This window comes from Dipodomys spectabilis, unplaced genomic scaffold (assembly GCF_019054845.1).
Source record: "Dipodomys spectabilis isolate Male_0828 unplaced genomic scaffold, ASM1905484v1 ptg000215l, whole genome shotgun sequence".
Classification (NCBI taxonomy): Eukaryota; Metazoa; Chordata; class Mammalia; order Rodentia; family Heteromyidae; genus Dipodomys; species Dipodomys spectabilis.
The window spans coordinates 11056735-11079302 of record NW_024870892.1 but is presented as its reverse complement, the minus strand read 5'-3'; the positions used below and the strand labels follow the sequence as shown (position 1 = coordinate 11079302).

At 51.2% G+C, this 22568-nt stretch overlaps 2 protein-coding genes across 2 annotated transcripts; one reads left to right on the top strand and one right to left on the bottom strand.

The window, feature by feature from the left end:
- Window positions 1–607: 607 nt before the first annotated feature.
- On the bottom strand, window positions 608–11420 carry Gtf2f1 (general transcription factor IIF subunit 1). The gene is made up of 13 exons (XM_042697298.1): window positions 11284–11420; window positions 11150–11196; window positions 9233–9305; window positions 4011–4204; window positions 3207–3377; window positions 2488–2672; window positions 1908–2061; window positions 1757–1818; window positions 1561–1677; window positions 1403–1476; window positions 1185–1323; window positions 950–1064; window positions 608–845 (listed from the first exon to the last, which is right to left on the bottom strand). The coding sequence occupies exons 1-13, from the start codon at window positions 11293–11295 to the stop codon at window positions 641–643; spliced, it is 1548 nt and encodes a 515-aa protein (XP_042553232.1). The 5' UTR covers window positions 11296–11420; the 3' UTR covers window positions 608–640.
- Window positions 11421–12178: 758 nt separating this feature from the next.
- LOC122122708 (adenylate kinase isoenzyme 1) lies at window positions 12179–22166 on the top strand. Its single transcript, XM_042697020.1, has 4 exons — window positions 12179–12289; window positions 13474–13673; window positions 21605–21799; window positions 22098–22166. Exons 1-4 carry the CDS (start codon window positions 12229–12231, stop codon window positions 22164–22166), a joined length of 525 nt encoding a protein of 174 aa, XP_042552954.1. The 5' UTR covers window positions 12179–12228.
- The last annotated feature ends 402 nt before the right edge of the window (window positions 22167–22568 follow it).

Sequence of the window (22568 nt, the reverse complement as noted above, 5' to 3'; positions counted from 1 at the left end):
CCTGCCCGAGCCCTGCAGATGCTAGGTAAGTCCTAGGGATTAAGATGCTTAAAATAAAAACACAGAAGTATGAAGGAAGGGGCCAACATCAGTCTCCTAACTCAACGGTCCATGTGCAGAGGGAGCGAGGATGTTGGGAACTGAGAATGGAGGCACTGCTGGATTGCTGGTGGATCACGCCTTTAGTCCTTGCTGCTCAGCATGCCGAGATCTGAGGATCACAGTTCAAACCAGCCCCAGCAGAAAACAAGACTCATCTCCAGTTCACCAAGCAAAAAGCCCCAATAGAGCTGTAGAGCACCAGCTGTGTGTGAAAAGTGAAGGGACAGGGCCCAGGCCGTCAAGCCCCAGAACCAGTACCAAAAATGTTTAAAAATGGGAGTCACTGAAAATAGGCAGGGAGCAAGGGGTAGTGGTTACACCTGTCACCAAAGGCTTGAGACACTGAAACCAAAGGGTAGCCTGTGTGAGGCCAGAACCTGCCTCCAGCTCAGAAAACTCAACAACAAATAGAATTGGGGACTCCCTAAACCATGAAAGGGCTGTGTGCCAAGGCAGGTGGAGGCTCTGGGGATCTGGCCAGGAGTTCAGGCAGCACAGATGCATGGCAGGGGGCATGTGAGCAGCATTTATTTGGGGGTCACTCCTTCAGGGAGAAGTGCATCTTGTCGTTGATCATCTTGCGCTCGGGGTTGAGGCGCTTGAGGATCTGGGCCAGCACGTTCACCGTCTGCTCGCTGCTCAGCCCTGTCTTCTTGGTCTGGAACTTCTTCAGCAGGTCCTTAGTGGTCATGGGCTTCCGCGTCAGGTAGCGGCGCACGGCATCCTCCGTCACCTGCACGTCACTGGGGGACAGAGGGCGAGGGTCAGGGGAGCCGAGGGGGCCATGGGTCAGTGGGACTGAGGATCTGCACTGGGCCTGGCCAGATGCTGCAGTCCTGGAACTTACCCGCTGCTCGGAGTGGACTTGCCCGAGGGCGGCTGTGGGGTGGACTTCCCAGATAGGCTTTGTGGCCCATCAAGCCGCAAGCGCTTGGCGGCTGGTGTCTCGCTGCTGCGCTTGCCTGTGGGGGCAGTGGAGGGGCTGGAGCCGTGGGGTGGGGGAGCACATGGGTGGAGGTCCCAGGGCACGTGGGCAGGGGTCCCAGGCCTTGCCTCCCACCGACCCCGCAGGCCGCCCGCACCCTGCTCTAGCTTGCTGGCTGCTGCACGCAGGGTGGACGATGTGCTGCCAGCCTCGGTGCTGGGTGTGCCCGGCCGGCTGTTGCCCTTCGAGCTGCCTCCTGACGGCTTCCGCTCTCTCTTGGGGGGCGTCTTCTTCTTCTGCACAGATAGCATTGGGTTGAGTCCAGAAGCAGAAGCAGACCCCCAGCCCCTGCCCACCCCACCAGCCGAGCCTCACCGCCATGAAGAGGGCCGAGGAGGCCTCGCTGTCGATGTCGCTCTCCTCTGAGCTGTCTGACTCCTCGCTGCTATCTGCAAGTGGGGTGTGGCTGTCAGGCCCCCCGCCCGCCCTCCTGGCCCCCACCTGTGCCGCTCCTCCCCAGGCTGGAAGCCCACCTTTCTTGCGCTTCTTCTCCTGTGGGGTGGGCGCCTTCTTCTCCTCCTCCTCCTTTTCCTCCTCGGGCGGCTTCTCCTCCTCGCTCTCCTCACTGCTCTCGCTCTGCTCATCCACCCCTGCGGCGGGGTGTCAGGGCGTCAGCAGGACAACGTGTGCAGGCCCAGCCCCCCAGCTGACCCCCACCACCCTGCCTACCTTTGGGGCCCTCTTCCTGCTGTGTGACCTTGGGCTTGCCCTCGGCCTCCTCATCTGGAGAGCTGCCGGGCACAAGACAGGTAAGTGAATGAGAGTCAGCCTGGTCGGGGCGGGGCCACGCCCACCGTGCCCACCACACCCACCGCCTCACCTGGAGCCATCGGACATGTAGTCCACTTCCTGGCCCTCAAAGTCCCCGTCATCACTGTCCTCGAAGGCCTCGTCGTCCGAGCCCTTCTTCTTCTTCTTCTTCCTGCCCGCCTTGCTCAGGGGGGCCTTCTTCTTGCTCTTGGGGGCTTTGCTGCCTGGAGCAGGTGGGAGAGGCTGAGGTGCCACATGGTGGGGGCCTTGCTGTGGGGACTGGGCTCTGGGGTGAGCCGACTCTTCTCACAGGCAGAGGGACCGCCTGTGGCTCACAAGGCAGCCACTCAGCCTGGAGCCCACCGCCCAGCCCCACACACCAAGAAACCCACCAGACATCACCCGGGACCAGGTGTGGAAACCCAGAATGTTCAAATGAGCCAATCCTATGCTGTGCTTTCCCACTGAATCCCTATAGAGCTGGTACTCCCCCCCCCCCCCCCATACACTCTCCAAGATCCAGTACACTTTAGGGCCACCAGGAGTAGCAGTTAGCTCGGTGACAGAAGAAGCCAATCAGTGACCTTCTCAAGCTATCAGGCATGCTTGCCTCTGCCCGTCCTTCCTCCTCCGTGACCGCTCTTGCTCACCCTCCTCGCCGCTGGCATCGCTGGCATCTGAGGACATCTCCAGGTCGTCCTCCAGGTCGTGGATGCGCAGCTCGCTGGCCTTCTTGCGGCTGCGCTTCTCCTTCTCCTCCTCATCCTCATCCTGGTCCTGGTCCTTGAGCCGCCGCTGCTGCATGATACTGAAGTGGTTCAGAACCTTGTTCCTCCTGCGGGCCGGGGACACAATCACAGAGCCCTGTGGACACGCACGCACCCCAGGGGACTGCCCACTGAAAACCCCACAACATGGGCAGTTGCAAAACATTTAAACAAACTCAGTCACACACAGGTAATCTCAGCACTCAGGAAACCAAGGTGGAAGGATTTCAACTTCAGAGCCAGGCTGGGCAACAGATAAACCCCCAACTCAAAAACCTCAGAGGGAACCAGGTGCTGGTGGCACACGCCTGTAATCCCAGGTGATCCCAGGGCCCTGAGGACACCGCAGTCACACCTTCATCCAGGCCTCCCTCATCACTGCGCTCCAGCTCACACACCATGTTCTGGACCCTCCAGAGTGCCCATCTTGCCCCAGGCTCCATGGTGGGAAGTGACTCAAGGCACAGGCCTTGGCACATATGCATAGTGGCTCCTGCAGCAAGCAAGGCCACCTCCCACTGGCTCCACCAGCCCTTGGCAGTGTCGGCCTGCTGAGTCTGCCCTGGGCAGCACCAGTGCCCATCGCCGGCACCCCGGCTTACCTCTCCCACTCCTCCTCCGCCTCCTCGGCAGTGAGTGTGCGGTGCCGGGCCAGTGGCGTGAAGTTGTACCAGTTGTGGACAGGGAAGGCTTCAAAGGCTCCATCAGGGCACTGCGTGAAGATGTAGTAGGAAGTGTTCTCTGTCACGCCTCCCTTCTTTATGCCCTTGAACCTGTGGGGAATCTTGGTCAGGCACTGCCACCCGACCATCACCCCCACCCCTGCCTCCTCCAAAGTGTGGCCCTAGTTGGGTGCTGGTGGCTCACGCCTGTCATCCTTGCTACTCAGGAGGCTGAGATCTGTGTAGCTTGAAACCAGCCGGAATAGGAAAGTTATGAGACTCTCACCTCCATTAACCAGCAAAAAGCTGGAAGTGGAGCTGTGGCTCAAATGGCAAGAATGCCAGCCTTGAGCAAAAAAGCTAAGGGACAGGGCCTAGGCCCTGAGTTCAAGCACCAGCACAAAAATCCCTCAGAGGGCTGGGCACTGGTGGCCCATGCCTGTAATCCTAGCTACTCAGGAGGCTGAGATCTGAGGATTGTGGTTCAAAGACAGCCTGGGCAGGAAAGTCCCTGAGACTCTCATCTCTAATTAACCACCAGAAAATGGCACTGTGGTTCAAGTGGTAGAGTGCTCACCTTGAGCTAAAGAGCTGAGGGGCAGTGCCCAGACCCAGAGTTCAGGTCCCACAACCACCACCAACAAAAACAACAACAAAACCTTCAAGAGGGAGGACATGCCAGTACCTTGATCACACAGCTGGGAAAGCGCACGGGGTGGACCCCATCACCTCGAAGTCACTTACTTCCGGCCAGACTTGCCGTTGACGCGCAGCAGCCAGGGCTGGTCCTCGGGCCGGAACTCCTTCAGGATGATGCCATACTTCTTGCGGCGTGCCTCCTCCCGCAGCTTCCGGTTGAACTCACTGCCTGCACCGGACTCTGGCATCTCCTCTTCCTGGTAAATCTTCTTGTTGCTCAGGTCCCGCTCTAGCCGGGCCTGAATAAGTGTGGCAGGCACCACCAGTCAGGGACTCTCTCCTGTCCAGTCCACTGCCTCTCCCTGTCCTATGCTCCCAATGCCCATGTCCAACTTCCAGGCACTACTGTCGCAGGGTGTTTGCACTTGGTGAATATGGTGGAGGGAACTTAGGACTTAACAGTAGTAAACCCTGGGGCTGGGAAGGTGGCTCAGTGGCAAAATGCTTGCCTGGCATGCATGAGGCCATGGGTTCGATTCCTCAGCACCACATAAGCAGAAAAAGCCAGAAGGGGCACTGTGGCTCAAGTGGTAGGGTGCTTGCCTTGAGCTGAAGAGCTGAGGGATAGCGCCCAGGCCCAGAGTTCAGGCCCCATGACCCACAAAAACAAGCAAACAAAAAACAACCAAGAGTAGTAACCCTAAGGATAGCTATTCCAATACAACAGGCAAGGGCCAGGGGTAGGGCACTAGCCTTCAGTGGAAAAGCTAAGGGACAGCACCCAAGCCCTGAGCCCTAGGACTGATGCACACGCGGGCACACATATACACGATGAATGTGATTCTCTCCCTCTCTTGGAATACCTTCTCTTTTCACTTAAAGGAAGCTCTTCATGGCTTCTCTTTGGCATTTCCAAGTCTCTGGGTTTGGGGCCATGGGAGCCCCCTGGTTACTGGCACACAATCACTGCAGGAGCAGAACAGCTGCTGTGATAACCAAAATGGCTAGTGAGCGACTGAAGGGAGGGTAGTGAATACAGCCTGGACACAATGCACACAAAGCTGATTCACAGCTGTCCTACATGGAATCCAAAGGGACACTGAGACTCTACCATGTCACACAAAGCAGCAAGCAATTTAAAGCTTAGACCTCACCAGGCACTGGTGGCTCACACATGTTCTGAGGATCACGGTTCAAACCCAGCCCGGGCAGGAAAGTCTGTGAAACTCTCATCTCCAATAAACCACCAGAAAACCAGAAGTGGTGTTGCGGCTCAACTGGTAGAACACTAAATAAGCTGAAGAGCTAAGGGACAGGGCCCAGGCCCAGAGTCCAAGCCCCACTACCAACAAACAAAACAAAACAAAACACAACCTTAGGGCCTCATCAGGCTGGGAGGAATGCAGCTTAGTGGTAGAGTGCTTGCCTAGCATGCATGAAACCCTGGGTTTGATTCCTCAGTACCACATAAACAGAAAAAGCTGGAAGTGGCAGTGTGGCTCAAGTGGTAGCATGCTAACCTTGAGCAAAGACAGTGCCCAGGCCCTGAGTTCAAGTCCCAGGAGTGGCAAAAAATAAAACTTAGGCCTTGCCTATCATTATTATTATTATTATTAATTTATTGGCAGTCCTGGCACTTGAACTCAGGGCCTAGTCACTTTCCCTGAGCTGCTTCTGCTCAAGGCTAGCACTCTGCCACTTGAGCCACAGTGCCACTCTGGAATTTTCTGTTTATGTGGTACTAAGAAATCAAACCCAGGGTTTCATGCATGCAAGGCAAGCACTCTACCACTAAGCCACATTCCTAGCCCCTATTGTTATTATTTATTTTTTTTGGTAGGTCATAGGGTTTGAACTCTGGGCCTGGGCGCTGTCCCTCAGCTCTTCAGCTCAAGGCTGGTGCTCTACCACTTGAGCCACAGTGCCACTTCCAGTTTTCTGAGTAGTTTACTGGAGATAAAGAGTCTCACTGACTTTCCTATCTGGGCTGACTTTGAACCATGATCCTCAGATCTCAGCTTCCTGAGTAGTTAGTATTACAGAGCCACCAGTGCCTGGCTATTATTATTATTTTTTTTTAATTTTATTTTATTGTAAAGCTACTATACAGAGGGTTACAGTTACATGAGTGAGATAATGAGTACACTTCCTCTTGAACATTGTTACCCCCCTCCATTGTTTTCCCCCTACCATCCCCTCCCTCCCTCCCTTCCCCGAGGTTCTTTTTTTTTTTATTGTGATTAAATGATTACATAATTTCAAAGTCACAAGTTCATTCTAACTTCCCTGGAGCAAATTGTCTACCACAGTCTGTAATATATAACAGTGTTCACATGTTATATACCATGTTTGTGATCAGCAGCATGGGGATATTTAGTAGTGGTTCAACCAGATGAGCGGGAGTTCTTTGTTTCTTAAGTCCTGTTAGTTTTGTCGCATGTTATATACCATGTTTGTGATCAGCAGCATGGGGATATTTAGTAGTGGTTCAACCAGATGAGCGGGAGTTCTTTGTTTCTTAAGTCCTGTTAGTTTTGTCGTATCACCTAACCTTTTGGATTTAGCATCCACTTATCAGGGAGACCATGTACCGTTTGTCTCTTCGTTCTTGGCTTACCTCGCTCAACATGATTCCTTCTAGCTCCATCCATTTCCCTGCAAATGCCATTATTTTGTCATTTCTAATGGCTGCATAATATTCCATTGTGTATAGATACCACAATTTTTGGATCCATTCATCTGTGGTGGGGCATCTAGGTTGTTTCCATATCCTAGCTATTGCGAACAGTGCTGCAATAAACATGGAGGTACACGTGTCCTTGTATATTGGTTCCTGTTGTTCAGGGTAGATGCCTAGAAGTGGTATGACTGGGTCGTAAGGGAGGTCAATCTTTAGCTTTCTAAGGACCCTCCAGACTGCTTTCCAAAGTGGTTGTATAAGTGTACATTCCCACCAGCAGTGTAATAGGGTTCCTCTTTCTCCACATCCCCTCCAGCATTTGTCGTTGGCTGATTTGTGGATGTGGGACATTCTGACTGGGGTAAGGTGGTATCTCAGGGTTGTCTTTATTTGCATTTCCTTCACCACCAGGGATGATGAACATTTCCTCATATGTTTCTTTGCCATTTTTATTTCTTCATTTGAGAAGTCCCTCTTTAGTTCCCTTGCCCATTTAGTAATTGGTTTGTTAGGTTTGGGAGGGATTAGTTTCTTGAGTTCCCTGTATATACAGGATGTTAACCCCTTGTCTGATATATTGCTGGTAAATATTTTTTCCCAATTAGTTGGTTGTCTTTCTAGCTTAGTTGCGATAGATTTAGCTGTGCAGAAGCTTTTTATTTTAAGGTAGTCCCATTTGTCGAGTCTCTCTCCAACTTGTTGTGACCCTGGGTCTCTGTTCAGGAAGTTCCTTCCTGTGCCTATTAGTTCAAGTGTCTCTCCTACTCTGTCCTGCAGTAGTTTCAAAGATTCAGGTTTAATGTTAAGGTCTTTAATCCATTTTGAGTTGATGTTGGTGCATGGTGATAGGCTGGGGTCCACTTTTAGTTTTCTGCATGTGGCTGCCCAGTTTTCGCAGCACCAGCGGTTGAAGAGGCTGTGTTTCTTCCATTGTATGTCTTTGGCTCCTTTGTCGAATATCAGCTGGCTGTAGGCCTGTGGATTTATATCTGGATCTTCTATTCTGTTCCATTGGTCTTCGGGTCTGTTTTTGTGCCAGTACCATGCTGTCTTTGTTATTATAGCTCTGTAGTAGAGTCTGAAGTTCGGCATGGATAGCCCTCCCATATTGTCTTTATCCCCTAGAATTGTTTTGGCTATTCTAGGTCTTTTGTTGTTCCATATAAATTTTTGGACTGTTTTCTGTATTTCAGTGATGTACGTCATTGGGATTTTAATAGGAATTGCATTGAATTTGTATATTAGTTTTGGAAGTATCACCATCTTTACTATATTAAGTCGGCCTATCCAGGAGCATGGGAGGTCTTTCCATTTCCTAGTGTCTTCTGCAATTTCTTTCTTTAACTTTTTATAGTTCTCATTAAATAGTTCGCTATTATTTTTTTATTTGTGCAAATACACAATATTTGAACTGAGGGCACTGACACTGTTTTCCTTGGGGTTTTTTTGCTCAAGGCTGGTACTCTACCACTTGAACCACAACTCTACTTTGGGCTTTTTTTTTTTTTGGCTCGTTTACTGGAGGATTAAGGGTTTCACAGGCCCACTAGCACCAGTGGCTCACGCCTGTAATCCTAGCTACTCAAGAGGCTGAGATTTGAGGATCACAGTTCAAAGCCAGCCTGATATGAGACTCTTATCTTCAATTTACCACCAGAAAACTGCATGTGGCACTGTAGCACAAGGTGGTAGAGTACTAGGCTTGAACAAAAGAGCTCAGGGACAGGACTGAGTTCAAGTTTCATGACCGATTTAAAAAGAAAAATTCTTACAGACTTTTCTACCTGGGCTAGTTTTGAACTTTATCTCTGGATCTCTGCCTCCTGAGTAATTAGGATTGTAGGTATGTGCCACCAGCATCCAGCTTTTTAAAAGAAATTTAAGATAGGGTTTCCCTATACAGTCTAAGGTGACCGTTGAATTGAGATTCCCCCTGCCAAGGGTTGGTATTATAGGAGTATGCCACTATGCCTGGCTTCCTTTTTTTTTTTTTGGTTGGCTGTGGGGCTTGAACTCTGGGCCTGGGCACTGTCTCTGAGCCTTGCTGTGATCTAGACTAGCACTCTACCACTTGAGACACAGCACCACTTCTGGTATTCTGGTGGTTAAGTGGAGATGAGTCTCACTGAGTTTCCTGCCCAGGCTGGCTTTGAACTGTGATCCTCAGATCTTAGCCTCCTGAGTAGCTAGGATTACAGGTGTGAGCCACAGTACTAGGCTGACTTCCTCCTTTTGAATGACAAGGCACACAGAGGTTTCCTCTCAACATTGCAGGACTGTTATAAATGAATCTTCTGTAATTCTCTTGCCTTCACTCCAAAACAATCTGACAAAGCCTTTCAGCCCCACTTCCAAAGCACCTAGAACCCAGCCACCATGCATCACCTGCGCTGTGTCACACCTATCCTCAGTCACCTACATCACCTTGTTACTCCTACCCAGCCTTCTCCACCTACTCTCAGACCAAGATTCATTGCACAGCCAAACCATTCTGACTTCCCAGTTAGTTTTGTTGTTGTCATTTTAGAATCAACTAGTTCTACAAGGGGAGGACTTGAGGGAGCTAATGGAAATTACAACCACCAGCATCAGCTTTTCCACAACCCCTCTCCACCATTCCCCCAGACCTCTAGAACCAGCAACTTACCTGATTCCATGTAGCAAAATTGACTTTATCAGCTGCATTGAAAGCCATTATGTTATATTTTTTCGTGGTGTTCCTAAACAATAAAGGGTAATATTAAATCAATGCAGGGCTGGGAAGGTGGCTCAGTGGTAGAGTGCTTGCTTAGCATGCATGAAGCCCTGGGTTTGATCCCTCAATGCCACATAAACAGAAAAAGCCAGAAGTGGTGCTGTAGCTCAAGTGGTAGAGAGCTAGCTTTGAGGAAAAGAAGCTCAGGGACAGTGTTCAGGCCCAGAGTTCAAGCCCCAGGCGCAGCAAAAAAATAAACCCATCATTCATTCAACAAACCTACTCTGGCCCAGCCCTTTGTGCTGGGCACAGCTGAAGTCTCATAAAAGCCTCTAGGGATTGGGTGTTGGTGGCTCATGGTTGTAATCCTAGCTCTCAAGAGGCTGACCCCTTGAGGATCATGGTGGGAAGCTACCTGGGCAGAAACGTCCATTAAACTTTTTTTTTTTTTTTTGGTTGGTGATGAGGCTTGAACTCTGGGCCTGGGCACTGTCCCTCAGCTCTAAGCAAGCACTCTACCACTTCAGCCACAGTGCTACTTCCAGTTTTCTGATTGGTTTATTGGAGATAAGAATCTCACATACTTTTCCTGCCTGGACTGGCTTTGAACAGTGATCCTCAGATCTCAGCCTCCTAGGTAGCTAGGATTATATGCGATGAGACACTGGCACTCGGCTCCACGAAACTCTAATCTCCAATAAACTACTCAGAAAAATTGAGACTTGGCACTGTGGCTGAAGTGGTGGAACACTTGCCTTGAGCAAAAGAGCTCAGACTGGCACTGGTGGCTCATGCCAGTTATCCAAAGTCAGCCTGGGCAGAAAAGATCCGTGAGACTCATCTCCAATTACTTTCCACCAGAAGAGGTGCTGTGCTCAAGTGGTAGAGTGCTAGCCTTGAGCTGACTCAGGGACAGCGCCCAGACCCTGAGTTCAAGCTCCAAGACTGGCACCAAAAATAAATAAATAAATAAATAAAGCCCTGGGCTTGGAAGGTGGCTCAATGGTAGGTGGCTCAATGGTAAGAGCACTTGCCTTGCATGCCTGAGGCCCTGGGTTCGATTCCTCAGCACCACACAAGCAAAAAGAAAAAGAAAAAAGCCGGAAGTGGCGCTGTAGCTCAAGTGGTAGAGTGCTAGCCTTGAGCTGAAGAGCTGAGGGACAGCGCCCAGGCCCAGAGTTCAGGCCCCACGACCGGACCCAAAAAATAAATAAATAGGGCTGGGAAGGTGGCTCAGTGGTAGAGCGCTTGCCTTGCATGCCTGAGGCCCTGGGTTTGATTCCTCAGCACCACATAAGCAAAAAGAAAAAAGCCGGAAGTGGCGCTGTGGCTCAAGTGGTAGAGCGCTAGCCTTGAGCTGAACAGCTGAGGGACAGTGCCCAGACCCAGAGTTCAGGCCCCACAAGTGGACCCAAATAAATAAATAAATAAATAAAGCCCTTTAGGGATTCTGTTTGTTAGGGAACCCAGAAGAGGAGAAAGACAAAGCCTTTGGGAAACACAAGATGGGAGGACAAGGGGGAACTTGGCTCAGGGTTGTGGAAGAAAACACTGCAACTGAGTATTACAGGAGCCCCAAAATCCAACTTGCAGAGTCATAGCGTAGGGGGACGGCAGCACGTCCTGACCGGGGGCACAGCACGACCAAAGTCCGATCTGCTGGAAGCAGGACGCGAACGACGGCTGGTGACTGGCGAGCTGTGACAGTTGCCTAACTGGCCAGAGGAGCCCGTGGGGCTCCAGTGTGAGGCGCGGGGTCTGGTGAAGAGCGGGCCAACTCCACGGCTGCCCTCCCTCCGAGCTGGCCGGGGCGACCCCCAGCCCAGCCCGGCTCCCCCTGGCCGCGCGGCCGTGCCGCCGGGCACTTACTTGGGCACGCGGACGACGTACTCGGTGACGCTCTGGCTGCCGGGGCCCTGCGGAGAGAGGCAGACACGGTGATGGGCCGGGGGTCCCCGAGGCCGCCGCCGCCGGGACCCCGAGCCCGCCCCGGGGACACTCACTAGCGCCGCCATGACTAGCGAGCAGATGCTTCTCGTCCTCAAGGGAGTCTGTGTCTCTCCGTGCCCTAGCCACCGTCCCCTCGGGACCCGAGCACCGGGCACCAGCCGACCCACTCCGAGGGGGACTAAAAAGAAACTACCCGGAAGCTGGGCGCCGAAGCTCCTTTTGCGCCTGCGCATGACCCGGAAGTTAACGCCTCACGGGCCGCGTCGCCATAGCAACCGTCTCCGTGGTGGCGGGTACCAAGAGCCGTCACTTGGCCATTTCGATTCCTTTCCCGCCCCTCCTCCTCCCCCCCCCCCCCCCCCCCCCCCGTCCCTTGGCGCATCCAGAACGAGTATGAGATAAACGAAACACCTTCTTTATGAGTGGGACGCTCTTATACACGCGGAGAGTTTAGTTCCTAACGCATGGGGACGCCGTCCTCGGGACGACAGCTCGCAGGGACCGCGGGGCATCCTGGGTCGTGGGGGAGCCGGGATGAAGATTCCTCCTCGTGGGCGCCCGGGAGCGAGTTCGCGCATGCGCCTCACCGCTTTCCAGCCGTGGGTGCGGAGGCCGCGTCACCATAGCAACCGAGGCCTACCGCTTTGCCTGGTGGTCCGGCTGGGGTTTATTTTCTTCCCCAGCATCTCTAGCACCCGGCAGAATGAGTAGGGTGGGGCTCAAGCCTGGAATCCTAGCTGCTCTGGAGCCTGAGATCCGAGCATCACGGTTCCAAGTCAGCCTGGGCTGGAAAGTTCTTGAGACTCTTGACTCCAATTAGCCAGCAAAAAGCCGTGACTCCAGTGGCCCTTAGTTCAAGGCCCGGGACCGTTACAAGAAAACAAAACAAACAAACAAAAAAGCCTGAGGTGGGGACTATTGTGACATGGAGCAGATCCTCTGGAGAAGTCAGGGCCTGGTGGAGATGGCTTGGGACCACGCCCAGGGCTGCTGGCCTGATGGGTCTGTGCACTTCCAAGCTGCCCCACATGGGCAGACCCTTGAAGCCCCAGGAGAAGGGTAATGTGGTGGGAGTGGCTGGCAGGTATCCCCTCCATCTAGGTATGTGCACAGCCCCACAATTGTGCTTGCTGCTGCTTCTGCCTGTCATTAATTAGGTTGGACCCAGTTGAGCACCTGCTGCTTTCTGGGCCCTCAAATCAGCTCTCTAATTTCTTGAAGATTACAGTGTAGCAGAGACAGTCAGAAAACGAGATCTGTATCTCATTAGGGTTCAGGAGAAGTGCAGTGGGCTCTGAGGGCATAAGGAAGAAGCAAAGGGGCTGGGAAGGTGGCTCAGTGGTAGAGTGCTTGCCTTGCATGCATGAGGCCCTGGGTTTGATTCCTCAGCACCACATAAGCAGAAAAAGATGGAAGTGGCACTGTGGCTCAAGTGGTAGAGCTCTAGCTTTGAGCTGAAGAGCTGAGGGACAGTGCCAGACCCAGAGTTCAGGCCCCACAACCAGAAAAAAAAAAGGAGAAGGAAGAGGCTTCATTAGGCATGAAGGGATGCATAGGAGTTGGCATAGACTCAACAAAGAGAAAAGGAACCAAGACACAAATATTGGGCCATGAAATACTCCCAGCAGTGACATTTATCCCCCTTTCAGGCACATAGATGACTGAGAAATAGTCCTAGTCCTGGCCCTCTTGGGTTTCAGAGTTCTGAGACAGAGTAAGAGCACAGGATAGCCGGGCGCCAGTAGCTCACACCACCATCCTAGCTACTCAGGAGGCTGAGATCTAAGGATCATGGTTCAGAGCCAGCCAGGGCAGAAAAGACGGTGAGTCATCGCCAATAAATACTCAGAAAATGCTATTAGTAGCACTGTTGCTCAAGCAGTAGAGTCCTCCCCTTGAGCAAAAGAAGCTCATGGACAGAGCCCAGGCCTTGAGTTAAAGCCCCAAGTTAAAGCCCTAGGACAAGGAAAGAAAAAAAAGAAAAAGAAAGAAAGAAAGAGGCCAAGCAGAGGATACACAGAGATGGCACCAACAGAGAAAGGAAGAAACAGGCATGCAGGGATTTCCCTGGTGTAGAGAAAACACCAAGAGAAGACTGAGGATTGAGTTTGGCAAGTTCAGGAACAGGACGAACACCACGGGGGAGAAGGAGGGCGGTCTAGATGCACGCTAGCCTGTGGATGGGGTTCCATCAGGATCAGGCGCTTCCCCCCCCTCCTTCTTCCCCTCCCTCAACACCACAGACATCCTCAAGTCCCCCCTGATTATCTTCGTGGTGGGTGGCCCAGGCTGTGGGAAAGGAACCCAGTGCAAGAATATGGCCATCAAATATGGCTTCAGCCATGTGGGACTGGGCCAGCTTCTGAGGCAGGAAGCCCAAAAAAGCACCCAACAGGGCCGGCAGATCCGTGACATCATGATGAAGGGGCTTCTGGTGCCCACGGTGAGTCACAGGCAACGGGGGAGATGGGTGGCGGGTTGGAAAGGCCAGGGCTCTGTACTTTACCATGGAGTTGCACCATGCTTCTTTTTTCTTACTGGAAAAGAAAAGATCACTTCCAAAGGCTACAATATAAAAACTGGACACGGTAGTACACATTCGTAATCCCAGAATCTGGGAAGTAAAAGTAGGAGAACCTCAAGTTCTAGTACAGCTTGGGTTACAGAAGGAGAGCCTGTCTGTAAAATAAATGAATGTATAGCACTTTTTGTTGTTGTTGATCATTGGGGCTTCAACTCAAGGCCTGGTGCTGTCCCTGAACTTTTTTTTTTTTTTTTTTGGCCGGTTGTAGGGCTTGAACTCTGGGCCTAGGCACAGTCCCTCAGCTCTTCAGCTCAAGGCTAGCACTCTACCAAATGAGCCACAGTGCCACTTCCGGTTTTCTGAGTGGTTTATTGGAGATAAGAGTCTCAGGGACTTTCCTGCCCCAGCTGGCTTTGAACTGTGATCCTCAGATCTCAGCCTCCTAAGTAGGTAGGCATGAGCCACCAGCACCCAGATAATTCTGGCTTTTCCTATTTATGTGGTGCCGAGGAATCAAAAACCAGGGCCTCACGCATGCAAAACAAGTACTCTATCACTAAGCCACCTTCCCAGCCCCTCCCTGAGCTTTCTTACTCGACTATTGTTCTACCATTTTGAACCACAGCGCCACTTCCAGTTTTCTGGTGGTTTATTGGAGATAAGTCTCATGGACTTTCCTGTCTACGCTGGCTTTGAGCCATGATCCTCAGATCTTAAACTCTTGAATAGTTCGGATAACAGATATGAGCCACCAGTGTCCGGCTTGCCCTGGGCCTGGGCACTGTCCCTGGACTTCTACCACTTGAGCTACAGCTCTGTTTCTGACTTTTTGATAATTTATCAGAGCTAAAGAATCTCATGAACTTTCCTGGATGGACTGGCTTCAAACTATGATTCTCAAATGTCAGTGTCCTGAGTAGCTAGGATTACAGGAGTGAATCACCTGCACTAGCTTATAAATAGCTTTTTAGTTTTGTTTTTTTTAATTAGCTGGTAGAATCAGCTCTCCAGATCCCCAGAGCTTATCTATCTATTCTAGCTAGCTAGCTAGATAGCTATCTAGCTAACTAGCTATCGATTTATCCAATAGAAGGAGGCTGAGATCTGAGGATCACGGTTCAAAGCCAGACCCAGCAGGAAAAGTCCATGAGACTCTTATCTCCAATAAACCACACAGAAAACCAGAAGTGGGATTGTGGCTCAAGTGGTAGAGCACTCACCTTGAGCTGAGGAGCTGAGGGACAGCGCCCAGGCCCAGAATCCCTTGTTACCCCTGAACAATGCCATATTAACTATCCAGCAGAACCCAGCATGGACATGGGACCCAGTCCTCTGAGTTACCTGGAAATGAATAAGTAGAAAAGTTACTTGGAGGGGAAGGGAACGTGACTTAGTGGTAGAGTGCTTGCCTAGCATGCATGAAACCCTGGTTTGATTCCTCAGTACCACATACACAGAAGAAGCTGGAAGTAGCACTGTGGCTCAAGTGGTAGAGCAAAAGAAGCTCAGGGACAGTGCTCAGTCCCTGAGTTCAAGCCCCAGGACTGGCAAAAAAAAAAAAAAAAAAAGAAAAGTTATCTGGGGAGAGGTTTAATGACTAGCAATGGCCTGGTATGCACAAAGCCCTGGGTTCCATTCCCAACCCCACAAAATAGCAATAATCTAAGGCATATCAGGCACAGAATGGCATTAGTCTGCCCTACAGTCCGGAGTGAGGAATAAATAAATGATCATTGTAGACACTGCCTTTTCCACTGGACACTGATGCTCATGCATGTAATCCTAGCTACTCAGCCAACTGAGATTTGAGGATTCACTGTTCAAAGCCAGCCTGGGACAGGAAAGTCTGTGAACCTCTTTTCTTTTTTTTTTTTCTTTTTTTTGGTCCGGTTGTGGGGCCTGAACTCTGGGCCTGGGCGCTGTCCCTCCCTCAGCTCTTCAGCTCAAGGCTAGCGCTCTACCACTTGAGCCTCAGTGCCACTTCTGGCTTTTTTTTTTCTTTTTGCTTATGTGGTACTGAGGAATCGAACCCAGGACCTCATGCATTCAAGGCAAGTGCTCTACTACTGAGCCACCTTCCCAGCCCCCTCTTTTCTTTTTGTTTGTTTGTTTTTGTCGGTTGTGGGGCTTGAACTCTGGGCCTGGGCGCTGTCCCTCAGCTCTTCAGCTCAAGGCTAGCACTCTACAACTTGAGCTACAGCACCACTTCCTATGAACCTCTTATCTCCAATAAACCACCAGAAAACCAGAATTGGAGCTGTGGCTCAAAGTGGTAGAGCAAAAGCTTTGAGCAAACGGATGTATATTTTGTTAAAATGTCATTTTCCTCAACCATTTTTTTTTTTTGCTGGACGTGGGACCTGAACTCTGGACCTAGGCGCTGTCCCTCAGCTCTTCAGCTCAAGGCTAGCGCTCTACCACTTGAGCCACAGCGCCACTTCCAGCTTTTTCTGTTTATGTGGTGCTGAGGAATCGAACCCAGGACCTCATGCATGCAAGGCAAGTGCTCTACCACTGAGCCACCTTCCCAGCCCTCCTCAACCATTTTTTGTACTGGGCCTTTAAAAAAATAAATACATCATACTCTTAATGCAAAAAAAAAAAAAAGCTTTGAGCAAAAAGAGCTCAGGGACAGTGCCCAGCCCCCAATACCAAAAGAACCACACACACACACACACACACACACACACACACACACACACACACACACACACCTGCTCTTTCCTATACTGGTGGCTCACACCTATACTCCTGGCTTACTGAGATACCAGGATTTTCTTTCTGGGTAGAAAAGACTACAAGTTACTTACTTCCAATGTAAGAAGCAAAATAGCAGGGCTGGAGGAATGGCTTATGTGGTAGAGCACCAGCTGTGAGCGAGCAAGCAAGCAAGATGAGCAAGTTCGAGCCACAGTACAGGCATAAAAAGAAAGAAAGTAGTCCCCCTGCCCCGGACTCAACCCCTATCTTTCTTTTTTTGTTTTTGTTTTTGTTGGTCACAGGGCTTGAACTCTGGGCCTGGGCGCTGTCCCTCAGCTCTTCAGCTCAAGGCTAGTGCTCTACCACTTGAGCCACAGCGCCACTTCTGGCTTTTTCTGCTAATGTGGTGCTGAGGTATTAAACCCAAAGCCTAATATATACGAGGCAAGTATTCTATCACTGAGCCACCTTCCCAGTCCTCAACTCATTTCTTTTGTTCACAGGGTTTCATCCTAGATATGGTCAGCGACAACATGCTGTCCCGGCCTCAGAGCCGGGGCTTCCTCATTGATGGCTTTCCCCGGGAGTTGATGCAGGCTAAGGAGTTTGAGCGCATTGTGAGTGACCCCGAGTGTCCCCGGGAGGCATCCCTGTCTCCAACTGGGGCAAGGCCACGCTGCACAGATTGGAGGGGTGAAGGGATGATGAGGGAGATGGAGCAGTCTTAGGGGGCTGGGTAGAGTGCTTGCCTAGCAAGCATGAAGCGCTAGGTTTGATTCTTCAGTACCACATACACAGAAAAGGCCGGAAGTGGTGCTGTAGCTCAAGTGGTAGAATGCTATCCTTGAGCACAGAGAGGCCCAAGGACACAGCCCAGACCCTGAGTTCAAGCCCCAGGACTGAAAAAAGAAAAAAAGAAAAAAAAAAAAAAAAAGAACAGTCTCAGGTCAGGCACCGGTGGTTCACACCTGTAATCCTGGCTACTTGGGAGGCTGAGGTGTGAGGACTGTGGTTCAAAGCCAGTCTGGTCAGGAGTCTGTGAGGCTCTTATCTCTAATAAATGACTTCCCAAAAGCTGGAAGTAGAGCTGTGGCTCAAATGGTAGAGTGCTAGTCTTGACTAAAAATCGGGGACAGTGACCAAGCCCTGAATCCAAGCCCCAGAATTGGCACATACATTCACAAAAAGAATGCCTAGTTGGGTGGGTATGGTAGTACACACTGGTAATTCTCATTACTTGGGAGGTTGAAGCAGGAGAATTGCAAGGTCAAAGCCAGCTTGGGCAATTTAGTAAGATGCTGTCTCAAAATAAAAATTAATTAAAAAAAAAAAAGAGCTGGACCTTCACAACTGTAATCCTAGCTACACAGGAAGCTGAGGATCTTGGTTCAAATCCATCCTGAGCAGAAAAGTCCCCATGAGAGTCTTAGCTCCAATTAGCCACCAGAAAGCCAGAAATAGAGCTGTGGCTCAAAGTGGTAGAGCACTCACCTTGAGCAAAAAGAGCTCAAGGACAGCATTTAGGCCCTAAATTCAGGCCAAAAGGGCTGAGGATGTGACTCAGTGGTCGAATTCTTGCCTAGCATGCAGGGGGCCCTGGGTTCAAACCCCAGGGGGTGGGGGAAGAGGTGATTAGGATCTTCCAGAACTGGGAGAGGAACTCAGGAGCTCTCTGAGGGTGGGAGGGAGTTATTTCAGTGTCTTCCTAGCCTTTTCCTGGTGTCTGGTGGGTGAACTGTTTACTCTGTGAGAAGCAGTTGAGGTTCGAGAAGCAGGTGGGGTGGGCTGTAAAGGGGGAATGCCCCCCCTCCATTGCCCTTGTCATCTGTAGAGGGGTTGAAGCCTGGGCCTTGGGAAGGGGCCTCATCCTGTCAGGGTCTCACTCTTGTGACTGCCTCTTCTCCCTCCCCTCCCCATCCCCACCCCCACACACCTTGTGACCTGGGACGTAGCCTCTCCATCCTTCTGTAAAAATGGTGGGAGCCCACAGAACTTTCCAGAAGATGAGTTCTCCCATGAAGAGTGTGGAGAAAAGGGCTAGGGAGGTTCAGGTTGCTGTTATTCGGGGATGGGTAGGCCTTATGCTGCCAAGCCGGTCGTTTCTATCCCCAGAGATGCAGGGAGGTTTGAGGTACACCACTAAACGGGAATGTGGACCATAAATTCTGAAAGTAAATATTGTGTGGTCAGGGGGCCACTGAAGCCAAAAGCAGTGGCCACTTGTGGCACCCACTTAGCCTCCTGGGCCAGCTTTTCCTCATTGCACAATCTCTAAGCAGGACCCCAGCAATCCCAGGGGAGCAGGTCACTGTCTAGGTGTCCAGAGAGGTCCTTTCATAAAATTGATACTGGGTGCTGGTGGCTCATGCCTGTAATTCTAGCTACTCAGGAGGCTGAGAGCTGAGGATCTCAGTTCCAAACTAACCGGGGCAGAAAAGTTTAGATCTCTTAGCTTCAGTTATCTGGCAAAAAAAAGGCTGGAAGTGGAGCTGTGGCTCAAGTGGTAGAGCACCAGCCTTGGGCAAAAGGGACAGCATCCAGGACCTGAGTTGAAGCCCCGGTATTGATAAAATCATAAAAAGTTGCTGGGCACCAGTGGCTTATACCTGTAATCCTAGCTCCTCTAGTGGCTGAGATCTGAGGATCACAGCTCAAAGAGAGCCCAAACAGGAACGTCCCTGAGATTTTTTTTTTTTTGGTCTGTCTGAACTCTGAGCCTGGGCACTGTCCCTCAGCTCTTCAGCTCAAGGCAAGTGCTCTACCACTTGAGCCACAGCACCAGTTCTGATTTTCTGGTGGTTCACTGGAGATAAGAGTCTCACGGATGGGCTGGGAAGTTGGCTCAGTGGTAGAGTGCTTGCCTTGCATGCCTGAGGCCCTGGGTTCGATTCCTCAGTACCACATAAACAAAAAGAAAAAAAAAACCAGAAGTGGCGCTGTGGCTCAAGTGGTAGAGCGCTAGCCTTGAGCTGAAGAGCTGAGGGACAGCGCCCAGGCCCAGAGTTCAGGCACCATGACCGGACCCAAAAAAAAAAAAAGTCTCACGGACATTCCTGCTTGGGTTGGCTAGGAATTACAGGTGTGAAGGTGAGAGCCACTGGTGCCCAGGGCTTCATGCATACTAGGCAAGCACTCTACCACTGAGCCACCTTCCCAGCCTTGCCTTGCCTTTCCCTTTCATTTCCTTTTCCTTCCTTCCTTCCTTCCTTCCTTCCTTCCTTCCTTCCTTCCTTCCTTCCTTCCTTCCTTCCTTCCTTCCTTCCCCTCCTCTTTCTTTTTCTTTCTTTTCTCTCCTTCTTTCTTCTTTCTTTTCTTTTTTTCTGTATTGGAGATAAGAGTCTCACCAAGCCAGCACTGGTGGCTCGCACCTGTAATCCTAGCTACACCAGAGGCTGAGATCTGAGGATCACAGTTCAAAGCCAGTCCAGGCAGTAATGTCCGTAACACTCTTATCTCCAATAAACCACTAGAAAACTGGAAGTGGCGCTGTGGCTCAAGTGGTAGAGCGCTCGCCTTGAGCTGAAGAGCTGAGGGACAGCACCCAGGCCCAGAGTTCAAGCCTCATGACCCACCCCCCCTCAAAAAAAAAAAAAAAGTCTCACCAACATGTGTCTTGCCTGGGCTGTGATCCTCAGATCTCAGCCTCCTGAGTCACTAGTGTGAATCGCTGGTGCCTGGCTCCTTAGATTTTGTTTCATTTTGGTGGCACTGAGGTTTAAATTCAGGACCTCTCACTTGTTAAGCTGCTCAAACACTTACTTTGGGTTTTTTTTTTTTTGGTTTTTGGGTCCGGTCGTGGGGCCTGAACTCTGGGCCTGGGTGCTGTCCCTCAGCTCTTCAGCTCAAGGCTAGCAGTCTACCACTTGAGCCACAGCACCACTTCCGGCTTTTTTTTTCTTTTTGCTTATGTGGTGCTGAGGAATCGAACCCAGGGCCTCAGGCATGTAAGGCAAGCGCTCTACCGCTGAGCCCTCTTCCTAGCCCTGCTCAAACACTTATGTCCTTACCCTGCTTGCTGTTTTCAGATGGGTCTTTGCTTTTGTCTGGGGTAGACTTGGACAGCAATCCGAACTTCCTATCTTCTCCTGTATAGATGGGATCACAATCATATACCACCGCCCCCCCTCCCCCTTGAGTACAAAGCTTTATTGTGCAGATAGGGTAACTTTTTTGCCTGGGCTGGTCTGGAACCAAGATCCTTCTTATTTCATCTTCTGAGTAACTGGGATGAGTGCGATCCACCATACCTGGTCTGTTCTGATTTCTTTTTTGAAATCTGGCCACTTTAGCTAACTCCCATCCCAACAAGCCAGAGGTACGAGAGTGGAGCAGGTTTGGAACTCAGTGGTGAGCACCTGCCTGCGGTGCAGGAAGCCCTGGGTTCCTCCTGCACGGCAAAAATAACTAAAAGTGACAAGATTAGAAAGTAAGGTTCCTGGTTAAGGTACTGACTGAGAAAATACTTAGCAATTCCTGGCAGTGTTTCTTGGAAATTGCTTTTTATAAAATGAATTTGTGCTTAATGTTGTCACTTGCCCTTTCTGTGTCTGCAGATGGTCAGATAGCTGCTTCTTTACTTCTGGGTTAAAGCAATAGATCATATAAGACTCCTTCCTGACCTGAAACCCACTTGGTTGAGATGAACCTGTATTAGCCTCAATACCTTATTCCAGGATTCTCAATCTCTGATCCAAAATATTTGGGGCAAAAAAATTTCAATTTGTATTTCTAAGTTGAATCCAGTGTGTTCAAACCTCAGGACTGGAAAGAAAACGAGGAGAACTTAAACTAGAAAATAAAGCCAGGGTGGGGAGGGAGATGGGGGCCAGTGGCTCATGCCTGGAATCCTAGCTACTCAGGCAGCGGAGATTTGAGGGTGCAGTTCAAAGCCAGCCTGGGCAGGAAAAGTCTATGAGATTCTCATCTCCAGTTAACCACCAGAAGACCAGAAATGGCATTGTGGCTCAAAGGTGTAGAGCACTTAGCTTTGAGCAAAAGAGCTTAGGGACAGCACCCAAGCCCTAAGGTCAAGCCCCCATGACTGACAAAAAGGAACCAAAACACTGGACCAGGGAGGCCTGAGTTTTGTTCCCAGTCTCTGCCAGGTGCTGGCAGGGCCCCTTCTCACTCAGAGCCTTGTTCATGCCTAGGTGGGCCGGGCCCCAGATATGGTCATCATGTTTGACTGCTCTATGGAGACCATGGTGCAGCGGACATTGCTCCAGAGCCAGGTGGAGCAGCGGGTAGACAACTCGGAGCTGGCCATCCGCAAGCGCCTGGAGACGCACTATACCCTGTGCCAGCCTGTCCTCACCTTCTACCAGCAGAAAAACCTGCTGCGAAATGTGTGTCCCTTGGAGTTGGGCTTGGTTCCCGAACTAGTACTGTGGGGTGGGGTGGGGTGGGGTGGCCCCGTTTCTTCATTGTAGGGGGCTCTGAGCCCTAACCACCACAGTGGGCTCCAAGTAGTGGATACAGGGTAGGGCGGAGACCCAAGCCCCCACTTTCAGCCAGGAAAGATGGTGGGGATTCTTCCATCTCCTGGCTCCTGAGTGGTCCTTGTCCCAAAACCTACATGGGCAGAGAAGGCAGTGTCCCTAATGGGATGCCTCCTGACCCTGCCTGACCTCCCCCCTTCCCCAGATCTTGGCAGAAGAGGCTCCAGAGAACATTTTTGCCAAGTGCTGTTTGGTCATTGACAGTCTGCAGTGAGCCAGGTGGGCCGGCTCAGCTCCACCCTGGAGCAATGATGGCTCCCAAGGGGATCCACAAGAGCAGGTACCTAGCAGGTATGACAGTGCCTCCTAGAGGCAGTGGTGGCCCACTGTCTGCTGTTTGGCCCCTGACTGTGGAGGCCAGGGCTGCCCTCCATCCCAGCTGCCCACCCTGGACCTCACCCAACTGGGCAGAGGCCAGGCCTAAACATTGATTGGCAATATAGTCAAAGCCCGGTGCACAGTTGTTCTCTCCAGAGGCTGTGCCATAGGAACCTGGCCCAGGGGACCCGCCTAGGTGTCTGACTCCCCAGGTTCCCAGAGGGAACCAAGGGGAGTAGAGACAGCCCTGCCCTTCTCCACACAGGAGGGCACTCGTGGACCCATGCCCCACTCCTGC